At 44.5% G+C, this 22,159-nt stretch overlaps 1 protein-coding gene across 1 annotated transcript; it reads left to right on the top strand.

The window, feature by feature from the left end:
* The first annotated feature begins 10,129 nt into the window (after positions 1-10,129).
* On the top strand, positions 10,130-17,646 carry LOC121556489 (recoverin-like). Its single transcript, XM_041870377.2, has 4 exons — positions 10,130-10,234; positions 10,401-10,938; positions 15,726-15,837; positions 17,261-17,646. Exons 2-4 carry the CDS (start codon positions 10,558-10,560, stop codon positions 17,347-17,349), a joined length of 582 nt encoding a protein of 193 aa, XP_041726311.1. The 5' UTR covers positions 10,130-10,234; positions 10,401-10,557; the 3' UTR covers positions 17,350-17,646.
* The last annotated feature ends 4,513 nt before the right edge of the window (positions 17,647-22,159 follow it).

Here is a 22,159-nt window from a genome sequence, read left to right as displayed (position 1 = left end):
ACCTCCTCCTCAATCTTCCACATCACTGCTCCCACGACGCAGTTCCGGGGGAGAATAGTCTCGGTCTTGGACCCACTCTCCTCCGTCTTGGAGAACATCCGGGACAAGGCGTCCGCCTTGCCGTTCTTAGATCCAGGTCGGAACGTCAGGGCAAACTTGAATCGTCCGAAAAACAACGCCCACCTGGCCTGGCGGGGAGTTGAGACGTTTAGCCGATTGCACGTAAGCAAGATTCTTGTGGTCAGTCCAGACAATAAACGGTTGCTCCGCCCCCTCCAACCAGTGGCGCCACTCCTCCAAGGCAAGTTTCACCGCGAGAAGCTCCCGGTTACCCACATCGTAATTCCTCTCTGCAGGCGAAAGGCGACGAGTAGTAGGCGCAGGGATGGAGTTTACTGTCCGTGGAGCATCGCTGCGACAGGATAGCGCCAACTCCCACATCAGACGCGTCCACTTCAACGACGAACTGACGGGCCGTGTCCGGTTGAGAGAGAATCGGTGCGTTGGTGAATCGCCTCTTCAAATCCAGAAACGCTCGATCCGCCTCCGGATTCCACTTGAAGGTCCTGATACTGGAAGTCAAGGCAGTTAATGGAGCGGCCACACGGCTGTAATCCCGGATGAATCTGCGGTAGAAATTCGCAAACCCCAAAAATCTCTGGAGTTGCAATCTCGTACCGGGCTGGACCCATTCCAGAACCGCTCTAACCTTCTCCTGATCCATCCTAATCTCACCCCCTGGAGATGATGTACCCGAGAAAGGATGTAGTGTGGGCGTGAAACTCGCACTTCTCGGCCTTCACGAACAGGCGATTCTCCAACAATCGCTGCAGAACCTGCCGGACATGCTGGACGTGGTCGGAAGGTTCCTTCGAGAAGATCAGAATGTCATCCAGGTAAACAAACACGAAGAGACCGATCATATCTCTCAGGACGTCGTTCACCATACTCTGGAATACCGCTGGAGCATTGGTCAGTCCAAACGGCATCACCTGATACTCGAAGTGACCCATCGGTGTATTGAAACCCGTCAACCACTCGTCCCCCTCTCTGATCCGGACCAGGTGATACGCATTGCGTAGGTCTAGCTTGGTGAACACAGTAGCACCCTGTAAGGAGTCGAAGGCAGAACTCATCAAGGGCAGGGGATACTTGTTCTTGACCGTGATGTCATTCAACCCCCGATAATCAATACACGGTCGAAGAGAGCCATCCTTCTTACCCACAAAGAAGAATCCTGCCCCCAGGGGTGATGACGAGGACGAACGAGACCAGCAGCTAGGGACTCCTTGATGTAGGTCTCCAACGCCTCACGTTCAGGTCGGGAGATACTGTATAACCTTCCCTTGGGGTAGACAGCTCCAGGAACCAGGTTGATGGCACAATCATATGGTCGGTGGGGAGGAAGTGACAGAGCCTTCTGCTTACTGAAAACTTCCCCCAAATCGTGATATGTCTCGGGAACCAGGGACAAATCTGGGGGTTTAGCCTCAATCACCTGACTGGGAACCGAATGGGGGCAGGCAGTCTTGAGACAGTTAGCATGACAATCAAGGCTCCAACTCGTTACCTTGCCCGTCACCCAATCGAACGTGGGATTGTGTTCCTTCAGCCAGGGGTATCCAAGGACCAGAGGAACATGGGAAGACGGCAGAATGAAACATGAAATCATCTCAGAATGATTCCCCGACAACCGCATCTTAACCGGGTTCAGTCCTCATCGTGATACGTGCCAGACTACTGCCGTTCAGAGTGGTCGCTTCAATGGCTTCCGGCAATTGCTCCTTGGAAAGCCCCAGCTGTTCCACCAACTCGGCATCAAGAAAGCTTCCATCGGCACCTGAATCGATAAAAGCGTTAAGCGCTAAGCTCTGATTCCTGTTCACAAGGGTAGCCGGGAAGCGGGGTCTGACAGAGGTACTGAGAGGTTGAAACTGGCTCGCTAAAAGTCCTCCCAACTTTAGCGAGCCGGGCAGTTTGACGACCGCCGGGAACAAGTGGAGATGTAATGTCCCGAGCGACCACAGTAGAGGCAGCAGTTGGTCTTACGTCTATGTTGACGCTCCTCCTTGGTTAACCCGCTGCCGCCCCACTTGCATGGGTTCAGAATCGGGAGAGAGGTCCTCTCCACTAATCCTTAGTGGTGGAGAATGATCGACGTGTTCTGGTCCACCACCCGACCCGACTGGGAACTGAGAAGCTGATCGATTGGACGGACCCCATTGCTTCTCCCTCCTTCGCTCTCGGACTCGATTATCCACCCGAATAGACAAGGCTACCAAGCTGTCCAGGTCACTAGGCTCCGGATAGGAGATCAACTCATCCTTGAGCTGCTCCGACAGGCCCTGGTAAAAGGCCGCTTGCAAAGACTCCTCGTTCCACCCACTCTCCACAGCCAACGTCTTGAACTCGATCACGAAGTCGGCCACGCTGACGAGTTCCTTGGTGAAGAGAAAACAGACGCCTAGCTGCGTCCCTCCCTCGGACGGAATGGTCGAAGAGCTTCCTCATCTCGGCCGTGAACCCCTGGTATGAAGCCATGCAGGGATCCTGTCGTTCCCAAACGGCTGAAGCCCACTCCAGCGCCTCGACCACGCAGCAACTCAATCAAAAAGGCTATCCTAGCCTTGTCAGTGGCATAAGAGTAGGGCTGTAGATCGAACACTAATCCACACTGCATAAGGAAGGAACGGCATCTTCCCAGCTCCCCCTCATATTTCTCCGGCGTCGGAACCTTGGGCTCACGGAGGGACACAACTTCAGGAGCGGCAGGCGAGATGGGTGAAACCGGTAGTGAGTCCTCCACCGGACACTGGCGTTGGTTCTGGACCTCCGTCAGGCCGGTAGAAAGGTTCCGAACTGACAACGCGATCTCCTGTAGTACCATGCTCTGATGGCCCAACATCTTCTCCTGCTGGGTAATGGCATGGCGAACAGAGTCCAGGTCCGCTGGGTTCATATTTGGCCGGATCGTTCTGTCACAGTTCCCTCAGCCAGAACCCAAAAGCAGACCAGGACAAGGAGAGTTGAACGAAGGTGAGGGTTTATTTGATACGACAAAAGGTGCAGAATAATCCAGGGACAGAGCGGGCGGCGTGGTTGAGTAGTTGGGGGTGCAGTGCTGGGTCCAGTGATGGCTCGGCAGCCGCCGACCATCAGGCAGAGGTGGGGTGAAGGTTCCCGGACGTGTGACTGCAGGTGGAACAAAAACGGAGGTAAGAACACAAAAACTCAACAAAGTACAAAATAACAAAACTCACGCTAGAAAACTCTAAACTGATACACAGAACACCTACTGTTCATGGCTAACGATCCGGCAGGAACTGGATGTTTGGCCAGAGCCTAAAAAGGGTGATGATGAGGGCCAGGTGTGCAGATTGCTGACGGGATGCAGGTGCGGAAAACAAGAGAGCTCCCCGGAGCGTTCCCGAACCCTCGGGAAACTGGAGACTACGAACAGGAAACACCCGTCACCAGACAGGACCCGACTCAGACTGCCGGGATCGTTACACACCTTCTCCTTTAGTTCACCTGTGGGGCACAAAACCTCTGACATACAGGTGTGGTTAATAAACTATCATACATGTTTTGTTTTTTTTAAGTATTTTGTCCTCTCCTTCGTATATATTTAATATTTAATCCAACCATCCCCCTCTTTGACACATGATTTGGCCATGTGTCAATATTACCACCTACCTAAACAATCACTTTAGTTAATATTGGTATTTCATTATCCAATTGCCATTCCTCCACTCTCTCTTCTGTTATTTATGGTTCAAATCAAATATATTATTACCAAATTATAATATTCTTCACAATTTTCACAGTACTATAAATTACCCTCAACTTAGTAAAATAAACTATCTTAAAGTCTTCCTCTCATGCCTTTAGAATGTACTAGTGTGGATGATTAATTAACACCAGAATGTTAAAACAGAGTTCAGAGGCCATTGAAATCATTTAACGAACTGTTTAATCCCATAGTATACTAAACAATTACCATTATTCTAAATATTTCATAAATGTTAGTTATCCCAAGTGTTCATTAAGTCCTCATGACATTCATTCTCATAAGAAATCATATATACCCCAAACTCAGCCAAAACCTAAAAAATCCATAAAATTCACTGTGTGCACCTTTAAGACCTATAACCCTTGACCTGCTGAAAACCCTCCAAAATTGAAACAACAAGGCTTTATAAACATCATACTAGGTGTGTTGTTTTCTATTTGAAAACCCCAATTAAAAAACAACAACCAAACAGCCAGGTCATGAGGACTCCTGATTTCTCTCTTCCCCTTCTGCCTACAGTTTCTTAACTGGTGCCCTTTCCTTGCAGTAACTACACGGTTCCTCACATTCTCTAGCAAAATGTCCCGTTTTGTCACAATTGTAACACTTCCACTCACTCCTGTCTCCACTATTACTATTTCCTTCTTGTCTGTCTTTGCTACCGTAACCTCTCTTCTCTCCTAGGTATTGACTAATAGTCTCACTGTCTCTAATTCAACACAAAACCCCCATCATCCAATTAATTTTCATACCCATTACTGTCAATGCCAAATTAGGTTTCTCTGTTCCTGTTGAAGTGCTAAGTCAATAGTAGCCAATTCAAACACCTCACAATTTGGATCAAAGGGTTCCTTAGTCTTCCCCCCACTAGAGTCTACTATTTCTCCCTCAAGGACTAGTCACGCCTTATCTTCCTCTTTCTCACACTCAAAGCTGGGGGATGGACTTCTCTCTCCTCTCTCCTGTCTGATGGATTGCATGTCTCTCTGAGGCTATTACACAATTCAGTTATTTTCCCAACATACTCTCCGTAATCGGCCCATGGCAAAAGTGTCCTATGGGCATCCCCTGAAACCCACTGCCCTCTAACGGCAGCCCAAACCTTACTATTCCTGTCATGGGGTGGGTCATTCTTTCTACCGCTCTGGCCACGTCCTCTGTGTTCATGGCCTGTCTGCTAAATGGCATATTATTATTATTACTGTATACATCTAAGGTTGCTGGGGCCCCTATCATTCCCCGCCAATAGATTAGGTAAGGCTATCAGTGGGTACTGGCCCCCTCCTACTCTCTCTCTCTCTCCACTGCTTATTTCTCCTTTACACACCTTATGTATCTGTTTAAGCATGGATTCGAGTTTATCTGCGTCCAGACGTCCCTCAAAACCATACCTCTCCCTCCACCTCGTTATATAATGGAGATTTCTTCTATCTCTGGATTCCATTTTAATTACATCAAGCATTTCTCGTCCCCAGTAAATTCTGGGACCTCTTGTGAGGATTTCCCCCCCCATGGTTGGTACTGTTAAAAATCCCTTAGCCACCTCTTCTATATTACAAGTAAATTTAAAGTAATTCAAAATAGCTTCACACAACAACCCCTCATAAGGAGTGCCCAGCAGGAGTCCAATTCCTATCAGAAAACATACATACAAACATTCACACTCCCAATCTCTCCCAGGGGGAAAAGTTATTCTTCACCCTGAGTGAGATTGTTGTTCCCAATAGGGTTTCTTCATTGTGTTGTCAGGATTGGTTCTCGCTGCTCAAATCAGCTCTTACTTCAGACAATGGTCTGGAAGGAGTGGGGGCTGGAGTACAGTGTGTTAGATGGTGCCAGGGTGCGCCTGATTTACCTCTGACCTGGACTGAGTGTGAAGTAACCTCCTTCACTTCGTACGGTCCAGTCCACCTGGGTTCCAGCCACTTTCTCTTGTGGACTTTAACCCTTACCCAGTCTCCCACGTTTACCTTCAGCGGCAGCGTACTTCCCGACAGCTCCCCCTCTTGGGCCTTCTGCACCTGAGAAGAGAGTGCTGCAGAAAATTCCGTCAATTTCTACACATAATCAGTCATTTCTATCTGTTGTACATCAAGGGCGGGCATATGACCTCCCTCCCTTGGTGGACCTGGCATTACTCTCCCTGTCATTCGTTGTTCTAAGTATTCATTGAATTTGGGTATGGTTATGTTTGGTCCTGCCATCTTGCTTTCTCTATCTTGGATGTATTATCGGTATCAAATACAGACTTATCTCATGTACGACACCCTCGTATATAAAGAGGCTGATTGTTTTTATATTATGTGTAGTGCAATCATTATCATAAAAGTCAGAATTCCAGTCACATATACCAATGCAGTAATTTCTACACACAGCACGCACCACACTTTAGTTATCTCACGCTTGTTCTAGAATCATTGCACAACTTCAATATCAGTCTCCCCAGTCCCTGGTTCCTGAAACCCTAGGTCAAATTCAATCAATTCCACAGATTGGTGTTCGGTCTCATAAGTCTCACTATAACTTCCCATCATCCATTACACGTTTAAGATATAACACAGACACGTTAAAATATAAAACACAGCAAATTCCACATAGATCTATACTATGATTCCACTATGCCTTCACATAGATTTAACTTCCACATAGATCTATACTATGATTCCACTATGCCTTCACATATATTTAACTTCCACATAGATCTATACTATGATTCCACTATGCCTTCACATAGATTTAACTTCCACATAGATCTATACTATGATTCCACTATGCCTTCACATAGATTTAACTTCCACATAGATCTATACTATGATTCCACTATGCCTTCACATAGATTTAACTTCCACATAGATCTATACTATGATTCCACTATGCCTTCACATAGATTTAACTTCCACATAGATCTATACTATGATTTCCACTATGCCTTCACATAGATTAATTAATATAAATCACAGTACGAGATATCTCATGTATGCCTTAATTCATTTAGGATGGAAATTATTTAGCAAGTATTCATACTCACGCTCAGTACTTCTGATCAAAATTTGGTATTGGTCTATAATACAATATGCAAGATTTCGTTTTAACAGGCTCTGCATACCTTTTTTAGAAGAGCGCTCTGATCAGGTTCCTGAGCCAAGACGAATAGTTGATTTCTCCAGGATTTTCAGGTCACTCTTCCGTCTGTTTTTAGATCGATGATTTGCCTTTTCCTCTCGCACCAACTTTTAGATCGAATTAAAAACCATCCTCTGCTACCATTTTTGTTGGTGAAACCATACAGGAGAGGAAGTACAGAACCAACGACGCTAGACGGAGAGGAATATGTTTAAGCAAAAGGCAGTTTATTAAACAACAGAGATAGCTGGTACTGCTCAAGCTACATGCATGGACCCATTCAGTTGCCTCTTATCGAGACAGTTGAAAAGGGATCAAAAACAGAGTTTTCAGCATTACTTTATACAATGCAACACAAAGGAAGGGGTCCTTCTTCTAGTCCCTTGATTGGTTCCCGAGCGTAGGGAGGCGGGTCTGCTCTGTCCAGAGTAGAAGCCCCATTTTGTGCACGGCAGAGTCCTCTGCCCTAGGCACCGACCAGTAGAAAGATGTGCAGTTTGTGTGTGTGCGTAACTCGTGAGGCATGAGGATGAGTGTGCGTATGCATGGAGATGTGTGTGTGAATGTGTGTATGTTCTCAAAGGAAAGTCTCGTGGGGAGCAACCAGATTGTGGCCTGTGGCGTGGGAGTTGTCCTTGAGAAGATATTGGCTCTGTCCATTGTTCTTGCATAGGAACAGCATTGACTGAAAACAAGCTCCTAACATTAAAATGGGTCATGCACAAGATTTTAGTCAGACCAAGCTATAACATTTTAATATTTACTACGACACTAGTCAAACGTCAAACGCCAAACCCTTTATTGAGACAATGCTGACATCAATGCATGGGCGAGTCAGTGCCACATTTTCATTTGTGCCGAAATCTAAATTCAGCAGGCTGTGGTGTGAAATAGGCTTGTTGAAGTGCCGTCTTTATTTTATTACTTATCATTAATGCAGTCTTTGGTGTGCTTATCAATGCACGATAACCTTTTTTCCCACTACTATCGATTAAATAATTGTATTGTCATACAAAAGTTTTACTGTGCATGACATTTCAAATGCATTCTGTCAGTACTAAATGTGTAATTTGATAGGTATTTTAACATAAAAAAATGGTAACACAAAAAACGTTTGATTAAATATTTTGTTAAAATCTGTCATCTTCCTCAAATGAAGGGGATGATGACGCAATCATTGCGAGAGGGAGGGAATCTGATTTAATTGGTCCTCAACTCGCAGCTCAGTTGCATTATTCAGGAGAAATAGAGTTAGCCTGCACCGGAGCAGGCTAGTTTTGAAGGATTTGTTGCCATAGAAATGTACCTGGCTAAAAGGTGAGCCACTTTCGTGGTACTGGTTATCCCGAGTTGAACTCTGAGTTGACCAAAGTTACCTCGATAACTCCTCAAACCTGATTCGTAGTATAGGGCTGTGATGGAAACACAATAACACTAGACCCCACATTAACATAAAACACTGACGGCCCACTGGTGAGAGGGTAAGTCTCAATGCAAAAGCACCATAAGGGACTTACAGGGCATTACAGCATTACTTCTGTCAAAACAAACACTAAGAGACTTAGGTTTATACTGTAGAGACAAAACAAAGGCTTGGTGAGAGACAAGCCTGAGAGAGGAGGAGTTTGAGATAAACATCTAGGAGCCGAGCTTTCTGGAAAAGCATGTGCAGGATGGAGAGAAAGGGACAAGGTGGAAGAGACAGAGAGGGGACAGAAGGGAAGGAGACAAGGTGGAAGAGACAGAGAGGGGACAGAAGGGAAGGAGAAAAGGTGGAGGACAGGAAGCAGAGAAGGTGTACAGAGGGGAAGGATGAGGGGACAGAATAAAACAAGTGAAGGGGACAGGAGCAGGGAGGAGATGGATAGGATGGAGTAGCAGAGAACGAAAGGGGAAGAGGTGAAGGAGGAAACGGGACAGAGACAGAGAGGTGATGGAGGGAAGGGGACAGAGAGAGAGGTGAAGGAGGAAAGGGACAAAGACAGAGAGGTGAAGAAGGAAAGGGACAGAGACAGAGAGGTGAAGGAGGGAAGGGACAGAGACAGAGAGGTGAAGGAGGGAAGGGGACAGAGACAGAGGTGAAGGAGGGAAGGGACAGAGACATAGAGGTGAAGGAGGAAAGGGACAGAGAGAGAGAGGTGAAGGAGGGAAGGGACAGAGACATAGAGGTGAAGGAGGGAAGGGACAGAGACATAGAGGTGAAGGAGGAAAGGGACAGAGAGAGAGAGGTTAATGAGGGAAGGGGACAGAGACAGAGAGGTGAAGTAGAAAATGGGGGCAGAGACAGGGTGAAGGAGGGAAGGGGGGCAGAGACGGGGTGAAGGAGACAGAGATGGAGAGGTGAAGGAGGGAAGGGGACAGAGAAGGGGTGAAGCAGGGAAGGGGACAGAGACGGAGGGAAGGGGACAGAGACAGGGTGAAGAAGGGAAGGGGACAGAGACGGAGGGAAAGGGACAGAGACAGGGTCGAGGAGGGAAGGGGACAGAGAGGTGAAGGAGGGAAGGAGACAGAGACGGAGAGGTGAAGGAAGGAAGTGGCCAGGGGCAGAGCTGAACTTCCTATAAAAGACCTGTACAGACCTGTACAGATGGCTGGTTTAGAATTAGAAGGACCTGCTCAGCTAAACCCATTTAAGTGCCTTTACTAGAACATAGAGACCCAAAACCTTAATCAACTACCGCTTACTTTAATAGTCTTAAAATAGAGAATATTAATTTACTAGTGTGACAAATCAGACTTTTGTCCTCCACCATGATGTTTGAAACCGGTGTGAGACATATTTTTTGCTTTACATCATAGACTATAAACTGGTTCAGACAACTTCAGCTTTTGCTCGACACATGAATACAGCACTCATTGTTACAACTAACAATCTTATACTGTGTCTGTATTGGGTTTAGGGTCTAGTGTTTCTCCTGGCTAGGTCATGTGGTAACCAAGCAAAGACAAATCCTCACTTGATTTCTCGTACCTAACTTGTACTTTCAAGTAAATCCTGCATTGAGTTCAATTGGGTTCGAGTTACGTACACGTATCTAAAGTTAGGATTTGGCTATTATTGAGAATGATAACAGGGCCTTGGCAAGAGAGACGGTTTGGCAAAAGAGAAAATGGAAACTACAAAGTTAATTTGAGTGAAAAGCTCAGCCACCTTAAGTCCTGCATTAACTTAATTAACTCAGTCGCCAAAGGTAGCAGTCTAATTCCACCCCCCTCCTTCCCTACTCATCCCTCCCTCTATCTATCTACGTCACCCATCAGAATGACATCAGTCCATCCCTAACACTTCACTTCATACTCTCTCTACTGCTGACACAGGTAGGTCATGTCTCTTTGCTCTGCCTCTCTCTCTGTTCTTTCTCCCTGATAGTGAAGGGTTTTGTTGATGTATGGTTCCTAGTGGTACACTAGGTAACACTCCATTCATTGTAGAGATCTGATTGTGCTGTGCTTGTTGGACAATATCTATTTGTAACTATTTCAGGAATCATTTGGACTGGACAGCTGAGTCAACGTAAGGAAAGGAAGAGCCACAGTACCAGAGGATTTTACCCAAACAAAAGACGGATCAGTGACTCAAAAAGGCCCTACTTCAGAGAGCCTTCGACAATAACAGAGAGATCACAGTACAGTCTACTACGATGGGGAACGCCAAGAGCAGTGCTATTTCAAAGGAGATCCTGGAGGACCTGAAGCTCAACACCAAGTTCACGGAGAACGAGCTGTGCCAGTGGTACGAGAACTTCCAGAAGCAGTGTCCCACCGGACGCATCTCGCCAGAGGAGTTCGAGATGATCTACGCGCGCTTCTTCCCCGATAGCGAAGCCAAGACCTACGCTCAGCATGTGTTCCGTTCGTTCGACACCAACGAGGACGGCACTCTGGACTTCAAGGAATACATCATTGCACTGCACATGACCTCCAGCGGGAAGACGACGAGGAAGCTGGAGTGGGCCTTTTCACTGTTCGATGTGGACAAGAACGGATACATCACCAAGACAGAAGTGGAAGTCATCTGCCAGGTGAGTGATCAAGGAAGGATTCTAACCCACTATTAAGGGGCAAGAGAAGATATCCAACCCCGAACCACTGGGTACGGGAACCTTCTTGCAACAATCAATGATGGTGAGGATAATTTTGAAGATGGGACAAGGAGGAATTGTGGATATAGGCATACAAAGGAGCAGATTTTTCTAACATTTACAGTATGTAGCATGGGAAAAGTGGGTCACCTCCAAATTGACAAAAAAAAAACAAGCCATAACATTTTGTGATGCTTTTTTAGGAGAACAAATGATGGTCTTCTGGGAATATGACTTTTCTCAAATGTAGGTCCTGTCTATATATTGTATATCATCAGAAATCAGTCTGTGGTCAAAAGTGATCGTCTTTTCCTCGGTATGTAGGTCCCAGTCCTAATCATCAATTAGCTAATGTAGAGCTCTTGCCCATTTCAGCCACCCAGTCCTTCCTGATAATCCACGAGATTAATGATTTAGCATCCAGAAAATGTAGGCAACTGTACTTACTGTGGTCCCCATGCTTCTGTACTTATTCAGGGCCTAAAGTATGTAGTCTGTAGATAATCAACTAAGTAACACACATCCCCAGTTATGGCTGCGTTTAGACAGGCAGCCCAATTCTGATCTTTTTTTCACTAATTGGTCTTTTGACCAATCAGATCAGCTCTGAAAAAGAGCTGACGTGAAAAGATCTGATGTGATTGGTCAAAAGACCAATTAGTGTAAAAAAAGGTTATAACTGGGCTGCCTGTGTGAACACAGCCCATGTTGCCTAGAACAGGGTTTCTCAACTTAACCCACTGTATGCAGTTTATTTTTTTGCTTACCAATTACTCCCATTAACAAGGCTTAGTTGAATTGGCAGACCACCATTTGTCTCAAAATAGTATTTCTAAAATAGTTTACTCTCAACATCATTTAGTTCATTGGTTCTAAGCTGAGTTATTAATTAGTATCTTAGGCAGCGTTTACACAGGCAGTCCAATTCTGATCTTTTTCCCACTAATTTATCTTTTGACCAAACGCATCAGATCTTTTCACAGCAGATCTTTTTCAGAGCTGATTTGATTGGTTGAAAGACCAATTAGTGGAAAAAATATCAGAATTGGGCTGCTTGTGTGAACGCAGCCGAAGTGATGCCGAGCTGGAGTGAAATCCAGCATACCCAGTGGGCTGGCCCAGGATCAATGTTGAACAACACTGGCCAAGAACAACAGTCATTTGTTCTTGCAACCTTTAGGGCCGAGTCAACCAACGTAACACAGAGACTATAGTTTTTAGAGGTGTCTGGTTGAGGTTGATATTGTGATGGCATCTCTTTCAGTGTTGATACACCTACTAGCTCAGAAATGTGGACATGGGTGTTGTGGTGCAAAAAAATGGTGGTTAAATAGCCGGTTGCGGTGAAGAAAGTAACACTCCATATACTTTCAATGCATTTTTCCCCAAACGGTGGATAAACTGTCGCGCAAAAAAGAAAAGGCGTAAACTGCGTTTACTTGCATTTACATCCCACTACACTACTGTAGATAGATATGGAGGGGGGAGGGAGGGATGGAGGGGGGAGGGAGGGATGGAGGTGGGAGGGAGGGATGGAGGGGGAGGGAGGGATGGAGGGGGAGGGGGTTGGAAGGGGGAGGGGGGGAGGGAGGGGGAGGGGGAGGGAGGGGGGAGGGAGGGATGGAGAGGTAAATAGTGTCCAGTACCTTTGCCCTGAGGTGAGCCTGTGTCTGTCTGTCTATCTGTCCCTGGCAGATTGCCAATGAGCATGTATAGCACCACCCCTCCCCCAGTGTTAGTGTACCGTACTGGCACCAAAATGTGTTTATTCTCTGTCAAGATTATAGTTGTCAGAGCAACGGGGAACTGGCTGTACTATATAGGCTGTACTGAATAACCTGCCAAGCCAACCTCCCTCTGGTAAAAGTTGGCTTTAGGCACAGATCTAGGATAATTTCACCCAATTCCAATCTTGGATTAGGCCTAGGGGGTAAAACACTAAATTAACCTTAGGAAATACTCAGCCTAAACCAAACAGGGCAGAGGGAGGGAGGGAGGGAGGGAGGGGGAGGGAGGGAGGGAGGGGAAGAAAAAGGAGGAGGACATCTTGGCGATAATCCACGTTAATCTGGGTGTTTTAAGTGTGAGAGATGAGTGGTTCCTGTCTCTAAGTGGGACAAAGCTTTAAGGCCTGACTCTAAAGTGCACAGTCACTCCCATTCCCATTCTGTTACACTCAGATGGCCCCCGATTGACTATTGACTTTATTGTGGATAATTTACACCATAGGTCTATAATCTGTTATTACAGTGGATTTATTAGATTTTGATTGTCATTGCAAAATCACATAATTTTGAAATAGCACTTGATTGGCCAAATAGCCCATGATATGTGTGCAATACAAACTGCAGGTCATTCCTTTATGCAGGTGCCATCACCTGCCTTACAAACCAAAAGAGCAGTAACTGCCTGCTTTATCACGTAGACAAATATCCTGCCTCCACTGTGTTGTGTTTGCAGTAACTGGAAAAAGTTACAGTGAAACCAAGGGAAAAAAGCAGTAACTGCAATCACTCAAGTCAGTTACTGTGTTTTACCTTGGCTTCACTGAGCTTTGGGCTGCAGTTAGTGCTACAGTACATGACACTGTATGACATACAAATACACTAAATAGCCAAAGGTATGTGGACACGTGCTCGTCAAACATCTCATTCCAAAATCATGGGCATATGGAGTTGGACCCCCCTTTTGCTGCTATAACAGCCTCCATGCTTCTGAGAAGGCTTTCAACTAGATGTTGGAACATTGCTGCAGGGAATTGCTTTCATTCAGCCACAAGAGCATTAGTGAGGTCGGGCACTGATGTTGGTGCTCGATGGGGTTGAAGTCAGGGCTCTGTGCAGGCCAGTCGATTTCTTTCACACCGATCTTGACAAACCATTTCTGTATGGACCTCGCTATGTGCACAGGGGCATTGTCATGCTGAAACAGGAAAGGGCCTTCCCCAAACTGTTGCCACAAAGTTGGAAGCACAGAATCGTCTAGAATATCATTGTATGCTGTAGCGTTATGATTTCCCTTCACTGGAACTAAGGGGCCTCGCCCGAACCATGAAAAATAGCCCCAGGCCATTATTCCTCCATCACTCCAGAGTCCAATGGTGGCGAGCTTTACACCACTCCAGCCGATGCTTGGCATTGCGCATGGTGATCTTAGGCTTGTGTGCGGCTGCTCGGCCATGGAAACCCATTTCACGAAGCTTCCGACAAACAGTTATTGTGCTGACGTTGCTTCCAGAGGCAGTTTTGAACTCGGTAGTGAGTGTTGCAACTGAGGACAGACGATTTTTACGCACAACGTGCTTCAGCACCTGGCGGTCCCGTTCTGTGAGCTTGTGTGGCCTACCACTTCGCGGCTGAGCCCTTGTTGCTCCTAGATGTTTCCACTTCACAATAACAGCACTTACAGTTGACCGGGGCAGCTCTACAGGGCATACATTTTACGAACTGACTTGTTGGAAAGGTGGCATCCTATGACGGTGCCACGTTAAAAGTTTCTGAGCTCTTCAGTACGGGCCATTCTACTGCCAATGTTTGTCTGTAGAGATTGCATGGCTCTGTGCTCAATTTTATACACCTGTCAGCAACGGGTGTGGCTGAAATAGCCGAATCCACTAATTTGAAGGGGTGTCCACATTCTTTTGGCCATGTAGTGTGTCTATGAACACAAGTTTGTGTAAAAAATGAATTGTCATGGAAACATATTCCAGTGGGCGTACCAAGCAAGAAGTAAATCTATGAACACAAGTTTGTGTAAAAAAATGAATTGTCAAGGAAACAAGCAAGAAGGCTGAACCCTGTCTAGGGCCAAAGGTAATGTCAGAGGTCAGGGTCAGGGTCAATATGAATACAAAATAACCTCATAGTAAGACAACATATAACCACAACTCCAATTATCTGCCTACAATTAATTTGGACAATTAAAAAAAACGTTTGAAGTCATTTTTCTCAGTTTCACTCTATAAGCAGTTACTGCTCTTTTGCTTGGTAGGGCAGAACACATCTCTGACTATCTCAGGGAGCTGAATATGATGTGTCCCAGGAAGTTTTCTAAACATCCATTCAATAAAGTAGGTCAAACGTTTATCTTTAAATAGTTTATCTTTAAATAATGTGGGCAATTTATGTAGTTCCATAGATAATGTAAGTGAAAGTTAATCTTAGAAAAGACAAGACAAGCTAACTGGTAAATAATGACACACAGGAGTGGTCAAATGGGTTCCTCTAGTGGTCAAATTGGTTCCCTTCAGACGTGTTGTAAAAAACATGTATTGGGATGCCCAACCAATGTTGGCATACAGACCCATGTTAAGGCTATGATGAGAGGCTGCAGGCACCAACTAAGTGATACATGTAAACTGTAGTTAGCAGATCATATGCCATATACAGTATTCTGAACTTGCAGATATGTAAAAGAAGTCTTTGCAATCTTCCTTTATCTGTTCCCCTACTCTCTCTCTCTCTCTCTCTCTCTCTCTCTCTCTCTCTCTCTCTCTCTCTCTCTCTCTCTCTCCATCTCTCTTCTCTCTCTCTCTCTCTCTCTCTCTCTCTCTCTCTCTCTCTCTCTCTCTCTCTCTCTGTCTCTCTCTCTCTCTCTCTCTCTCTCTCTCTCTCTCTCTCTCTCTCTCTCTCTCTCTCTCTCTCTCTCTCTCTCTCTCTCTCTCTCTCTCTCTCTCTCTCTCTCTCTCTCTCTCTCTCTTTCTCTCTCTTTCTCTCTCTCTCTCTCAGGCCATCTTTAACCTAATCCCCAAGGAAGATCTTCCCAAGTTACCTGCCGACGAGAATACACCAGAGAAGAGAGCCAACAAACTGTGGGGATTCTTTGAGAAACCAGACAACGGTAAGAGACAAACAAACATGCATGCATGCACGCACACCCAAACACATTCACACACGCACGCACGCACACACACACACACACACACACACAGGTTCACAGCAGGTTGTTGTGGTAATGAGAGGAAAGGTTTTATGTCATTATGTTCTTTGCTCAGCAGCTGTTTCTCCTGTAGGACGTCCGTCCAGCTTACACAGATTACGTTCTTCATCATGTGATCTCTTACAGGAGAGTTGCCCTTTGGTTTAAGGACATACACACACACCACCCACCTGGGGATTCATTCCCTACCAATACATTGCTTTTTCCACAGAACATTTTTCATCTTATTGAGCCAAATGCAAAGACATACAGTATGTACTGTTGAAGAACTACTGACAAATGGTATGTACAGTACACATACAGTACAGTGTGGTACACAACAATCCCCCTGAGGAAGATTACAGGGTCAAACATTAATCAGTTGTGAAGTAGTAGACATTTTACAACTTCTCTCTGTATCTGTCTTTCTCTCTCTCTGTCTCCCTTTATGTATTTCTCTCTCTCTCTCTCTCTCTCTCTCTCTCTCTCTCTCTCTCTCTCTCTCTCTCTCTCTCTCTCTCTCTCTCTCTCTCTCTCTCTCTCTCTCTCTCTCTCTCTCTCTCTCTCTCTCAATTCAACTCAATTCAAGGGGTTTTATTGGCATGGGAAACATATGTTTACATTGCCAAAGCAAGTGAAATGGATAAACAAAAGTGAAATAAACAATAAAAAGTGAACAGTAAATATTACACTCACACAAGTTCCAAAAGAATAAAGACATTTCAAATGTCATATTATGTCTGTATACGGTGTTGTAATGATGTGCAAATAGTTAAAGTACAAAAGGGAAAATAAATAAATATGGGTTGTATTTACAATGGTGTTTGTTCTTCACTGGTTGCCCTTTTCTTGTGGCAACAGGTCACAAATCTTGCTGCTGTGGTTGCACACTGTGGTATTTCACCCAATAGATATGGGAGTTGATCAAAATTGGATTTGTTTTCGAATTCTTTGTGGATCTGTGTAATCTGAGGGAAATATGTGTCTCTAATATGGTCATACATTTGGCAGGAGGTTAGGAAGTGCAGCTCAGTTTCAACCTCATTTTGTGGGCAGTGTGCATATAACCTGTCTTCTCTTGAGAGCCAGGTCTGCCTACGGTGACCTTTCTCAATAGCAATGCTCACTGAGTCTGTACATAGTCAAAGCTTTCCTTAATTTTGGGTCAGTCACGGTGGTCAGGTATTCTGCCACTGTGCACTCTCTGTTTAGGGCCAAATTACATTCTAGTTTGCTCTGTTTTTTTGTTAAATATTTCCAATGTCTCTCTCTCTCTCTCTGTCTCTCTTTTGCTCTCTGTCTCTGTCTCTGTCTCTCACTCTCTGTCTCTCTCGCGCTCTCTCAGACCGGTTGGCGGAGGGAGAGTTCATCAAGGGGGTGACCGAGAACGAAAACGCCATGCGTCTCATCCACTACGAACCCATCACTGACTAGTCATCCCTTCTTCTTTACCTCTTCCTCCCTCACACACTCTTTCTTCTCCTCATCCTCTATCATTGTCATTGTATTCTAATGTTCTGTCTTTCCCTTCTGTGTAAATACTCTTGTATGGCGGTGTCTTAATTGTCTTCACTGTACCTTCTGATAAAGTAGGGGTTTATGTTGGTTAAAGTAAACATGTCTGTCTGAGCATGTATTTCTATTGGATTGAGGCTGTTTTGTGACCCAAACCAGGGGATAAATATGAAGGTAGTCGGCCGCTATTGTAATTAGTATGTGATGCAATATAAACACTACAGAAAAATTGAGGCACAAATATATGTATTTCTTTCTTTGTATATTGATACAACATTCCTGCTAAATGCTGTTTTCCTATCGGATTGAAGTTAAAATGGCTTTTTGGTACTCTAAGCTGATTGTGAAAAAGTAATGGTTGTCTAGTGTTTTGCACTGTCCTGAATACACATGGACTTGATCATTTGCTCATTGTTCATTCTATAAATTGAATTATTCTAAGAAGCTCTAAATGGTGTCGCTGTTGAAGGAACACTTGAATGGTGCAAATGTGATAAACGATAACAGTTCGGACACAGGTATTTGGGAAAAGGAACTGAAAATCTGTAGAATATCAAACCTTTTTCTACATTAGGAATTTGCATGGTTGTGATGCTGGCTTTTAGATTTTTATCCTACAATTGTCTTATTGTTTTTAGTCATAGAGCTGTACGCTGCATATGGTGGATTAAAGCTTTTGTCATCATTTCTGTGTATAGCAAATAATTGTGTGTGTGTGTGTCCTTTATCTCCCACAAATTAGTGTGTGACCTAAAAAGAGTCTGTTTTCAGTAAGAATAGTAGGGTTTCTATATGGTTCCTATTGTCCAAACAGTGACTTTGTGTATTCAAATATGTGATTCACAAACAAAGGACAAGGGTCTTATGTTTTTGATCATATTTACACATGGTCAGTTAATCCCGGATTTTCTGACACCATGAACATACATGCTGTGTGTGTATTATAATGTATTATACATGCCTGTGTGTGTATTATAATGTATTAAAAAAAAAAATAGCAAAAGTGTGTCCGTGTTCCTATATTTCTTTCCAAGGCCGTTTCTTGACCTCCACATCCTCCTCCCCCTCCCTCCTTACTCCTCCCTTCCCTCCTCAGTTGTTCCCTCCTTCTCTCCATCCAACTCGGGATTACTGTCATAATCTTCTGTTCAACATCGGAAAGCAGACAGAATCAAATTCTCTGTAATCTTTCCATCTCTATCGCTCTTTCAATCTCTCTCTTATTTGTCTCTGTCTATCTGCAGGGGAATTATCTGACCTGTGTCCTCATGTCCAGTGCTTGCGTATTGATTAACTAATAGCTCATTTACAGTGTCTTACACACATAGTGGTGGTCAGCCCCTAATATTGAGCCCCCCTTTGTCTTCAGAACAGTCTCAATTCGTCGGGGCATGTACTCCACAAGGTGTCAAAAGCGCTCCACATTGATGCTGACCCATGTTGACTCCAATGCTTCCCACAGTTGTGTCAAGTTGGCTAGATGTCCTTTGGGTGGTGGACCATTCTTGATACACATGGGAAACTGTTGGGGGGGTGTGTAACAACAGAGAGATCTACAGTAGAGCTACCACAGAGAGATAGAGAAATACAGAGAGATCTACAGTAGCTACCACAGAGAGATAGAGAAATATAATTAATTCCTCTGTCTTACAGAGACTGGACTCTGTTTATCATGCATCCTTGCGCTTTATTACAAATGCCATGTCACTCACCCACCATTGCACCTTGTACCAAATGGTGGGTTGGACATCACTTCAAATGCACACAAAGCTAAATTTGTACAGTGGGGAAAAAAAGTATTTAGTCAGCCACCAATTGTGCAAGTTCTCCCACTTAAAAAGATGAGAGAGGCCTGTAATGTTCATCATAGGTACACGTCAACTATGACAGACAAAATGAGAATTTTGTTTCCAGAAAATCACATTGTAGGATTTTTAATGAATTTATTTGCATATTATGGTGGAAAATAAGTATAATAATAATAATTTGGTCAATACATTTTTTTTCTCAATACTTTGTTATATACCCTTTGTTGGCAATGACACAGGTCAAACATTTTCTGTAAGTCTTCACAAGGTTTTCACACACTGTTGCTGGTATTTTGGCCCATTCCTCCATGCAGATCTCCTCTAGAGCAGTGATGTTTTGGGGCTGTCGCTGGGCAACACAGACTTTCAACTCCCTCCAAAGATTTTCTATGGGGTTGAGATCTGGAGACTGGCTAGGCCACTCCAGGACCTTGAAATGCTTCTTACGAAGCCACTCCTTCGTTGCCCGGGCGGTGTGTTTGGGATCATTGTCATGCTGAAAGACCCAGCCACGTTTCATCTTCAATGCCCTTGCTGATGGAAGGAGGTTTTCACTCAAAATCTCACAATACATTCTTTCCTTTACACGGATCAGTCGTCCTGGTCCCTTTGCAGAAAAACAGCCCCAAAGCATGATGTTTCCACCCCCATGCTTCACAGTAGGTATGGTGTTGTTTGGATGCAACTCAGCATTCTTTGTCCTCCAAACACGACGAGTTGAGTTTTTACCAAAAAGTTATATTTTGGTTTCATCTGACCATATGACATTCTCCCAATCCTCTTCTGGATCATCCAAATGCACTCTAGCAAACTTCAGACGGGCCTGGACATGTACTGGCTTAAGCAGGGGACACGTCTGGCACTGCAGGATTTGAGTCCCTGGCGGCGTAGTGTGTTACTGATGGTAGGCTTTGTTACTTTGGTCCCAGCTCTCTGCAGGTCATTCACTAGGTCCCCCCGTGTGGTTCTGGGATTTTGCTCACCGTTCTTGTGATTATTTTGACCCCACGGGGTGAGATCTTGCGTGGAGCCCCAGATCAAGGGAGATTATCAGTGGTCTTGTATGTCTTCCATTTCCTAATAATTGCTCCCACAGTTGATTTCTTCTAACCAAGCTGCTTACCTATTGCAGATTCAGTCTTCCCAGCCTGGTGCAGGTCTACAATTTTGTTTCTGGTGTCGTTTGACAGCTCTTTGGTCTTGGCCATAGTGGAGTTTGGAGTGTGACTGTTTGAGGTTGTGGACAGGTGTCTTTTATACTGATAACAAGTTCAAACAGGTGCCATTAATACAGGTAACGAGTGGAGGACAGAGGAGCCTCTTAAAGAAGAAGTTACAGGTCTGTGAGAGCCAGAAATCTAGCTTTTATGTAGGTGACCAAATACTTATTTTCCACCATAATTTGCAAATAAATTCATTAAAAATCCTACAATGTGATTTTCTGGAAAAAAAAATCTCAATTTGTCTGTCATAGTTGACGTGTACCTTTGATGAAAATTACAGGCCTCTCTCATCTTTTTAAGTGGGAGAACTTGCACAATTGGTGGCTGACTAAATACTTTTTTTCCCCACTGTATGTGTTCATCTACAAAGCCCTTTTGGGTAAACTCCCTCTTTAACTCTGTAGTCTGGTCTCCTTCAACACAAGCAGTCACCATACCCAGTCTGCTAGGTGGTTGCTACCTAAAGTCCCCAGGACATTTACAGTATTAGGCAAGACTGCCTTCTCGCCTTGTGCACCAGAAGCATGGAATAGTCTACAATCCACGCTTCATCTACAGTACCAGTCAAACGTTTGGTCACACCCACTCATTCAAGGGTTTTTCTTTATTTTTACTATTTTCTACATTGTAGAATAATAGTGAAGACATCAAAACTATGAAATAACACATATGGAATCATGTAGTAACCAAAAAATTGTTAAACAAATGAAAATATATTTTATATTTGAGATTCTTCAAAGTAGCCACCCTTTGCCTTGATGACAGCTTTGCACACTCTTGGCATTCTCTCAACCCGCTTCATGAGGTAGTCACCTGGAATGCATTTCAATTAACAGGTGTGCCTTGTTAAAAGTTAATTTGTGAAATGTCTTTCCTTCTGCATCAGTTGTGTTGTGACAAGGTAGGGGTGGTATACAGAAGATAGCCCTATTTGGAAAAATACCAAGTCCATATTATGGCAAGAACAGCTCAAATAAGCAAAGAGAAATGACAGTCCATCATTACTTTAAGACATGAAGATCAGTCAATCCGGAAAAGTTCAAGAACTTTTAATGTTTCTTGAAGTGCAGTCGTAAAAACCATCAAGCGCTATGATGAAACTGTCTCTCATGTGGACCGCCACAGGAAAGGAAGACTCAGAGTTACCTCTGCTGCAGAGGATAAGTTCATTAGAGTTACCAGCCTCAGAAATTGCAACCCAAATAAATGCTTCACAAAGTTCAAGTAACAGACACATCTCAACATCAACTGTTCAGAGGAGACTACCTGAATCAGGCTTTCATGGTCGAATTGCTGCAAAGAAACCACTACTAAAGGACACTGATAAGAAGAAGAGACTTGCATTGGCCAAGAAACACAAGCAATGGACATTAGACCTGTGGAAATCTGTCCTTTGGTCTGATGAGTCCAAATTTGAGATTTTTGGTTCCAACCGCCATGGCTTTGTGAGATGCAGTGTGGGGGAACGGACGATCTCCGCATGTGTGGTTCCCACCGTGAAGCATGGAGGAAGAGGTGTGATGGTGTGGGGGTGCTTTGCTCGTGACACTGTCAGTGATTTATTTAGAATTCAAGGCAAACTTATCCAGCACGGCTACCACAGCATTCTGCAGCGATATGCCATCCCATCTGGTTTGCGCTTTGTTGGACTATCATTTGTTTTTCAACAGGACAATGACCCAACACACCTCCAGGCTG

This window comes from Coregonus clupeaformis, unplaced genomic scaffold, assembly GCF_020615455.1.
Source record: "Coregonus clupeaformis isolate EN_2021a unplaced genomic scaffold, ASM2061545v1 scaf0125, whole genome shotgun sequence".
Lineage (NCBI taxonomy): Eukaryota > Metazoa > Chordata > Actinopteri > Salmoniformes > Salmonidae > Coregonus > Coregonus clupeaformis.
Note: the sequence above shows the minus strand (reverse complement) of the source record. Positions and strands in the feature narration are given on the sequence as shown.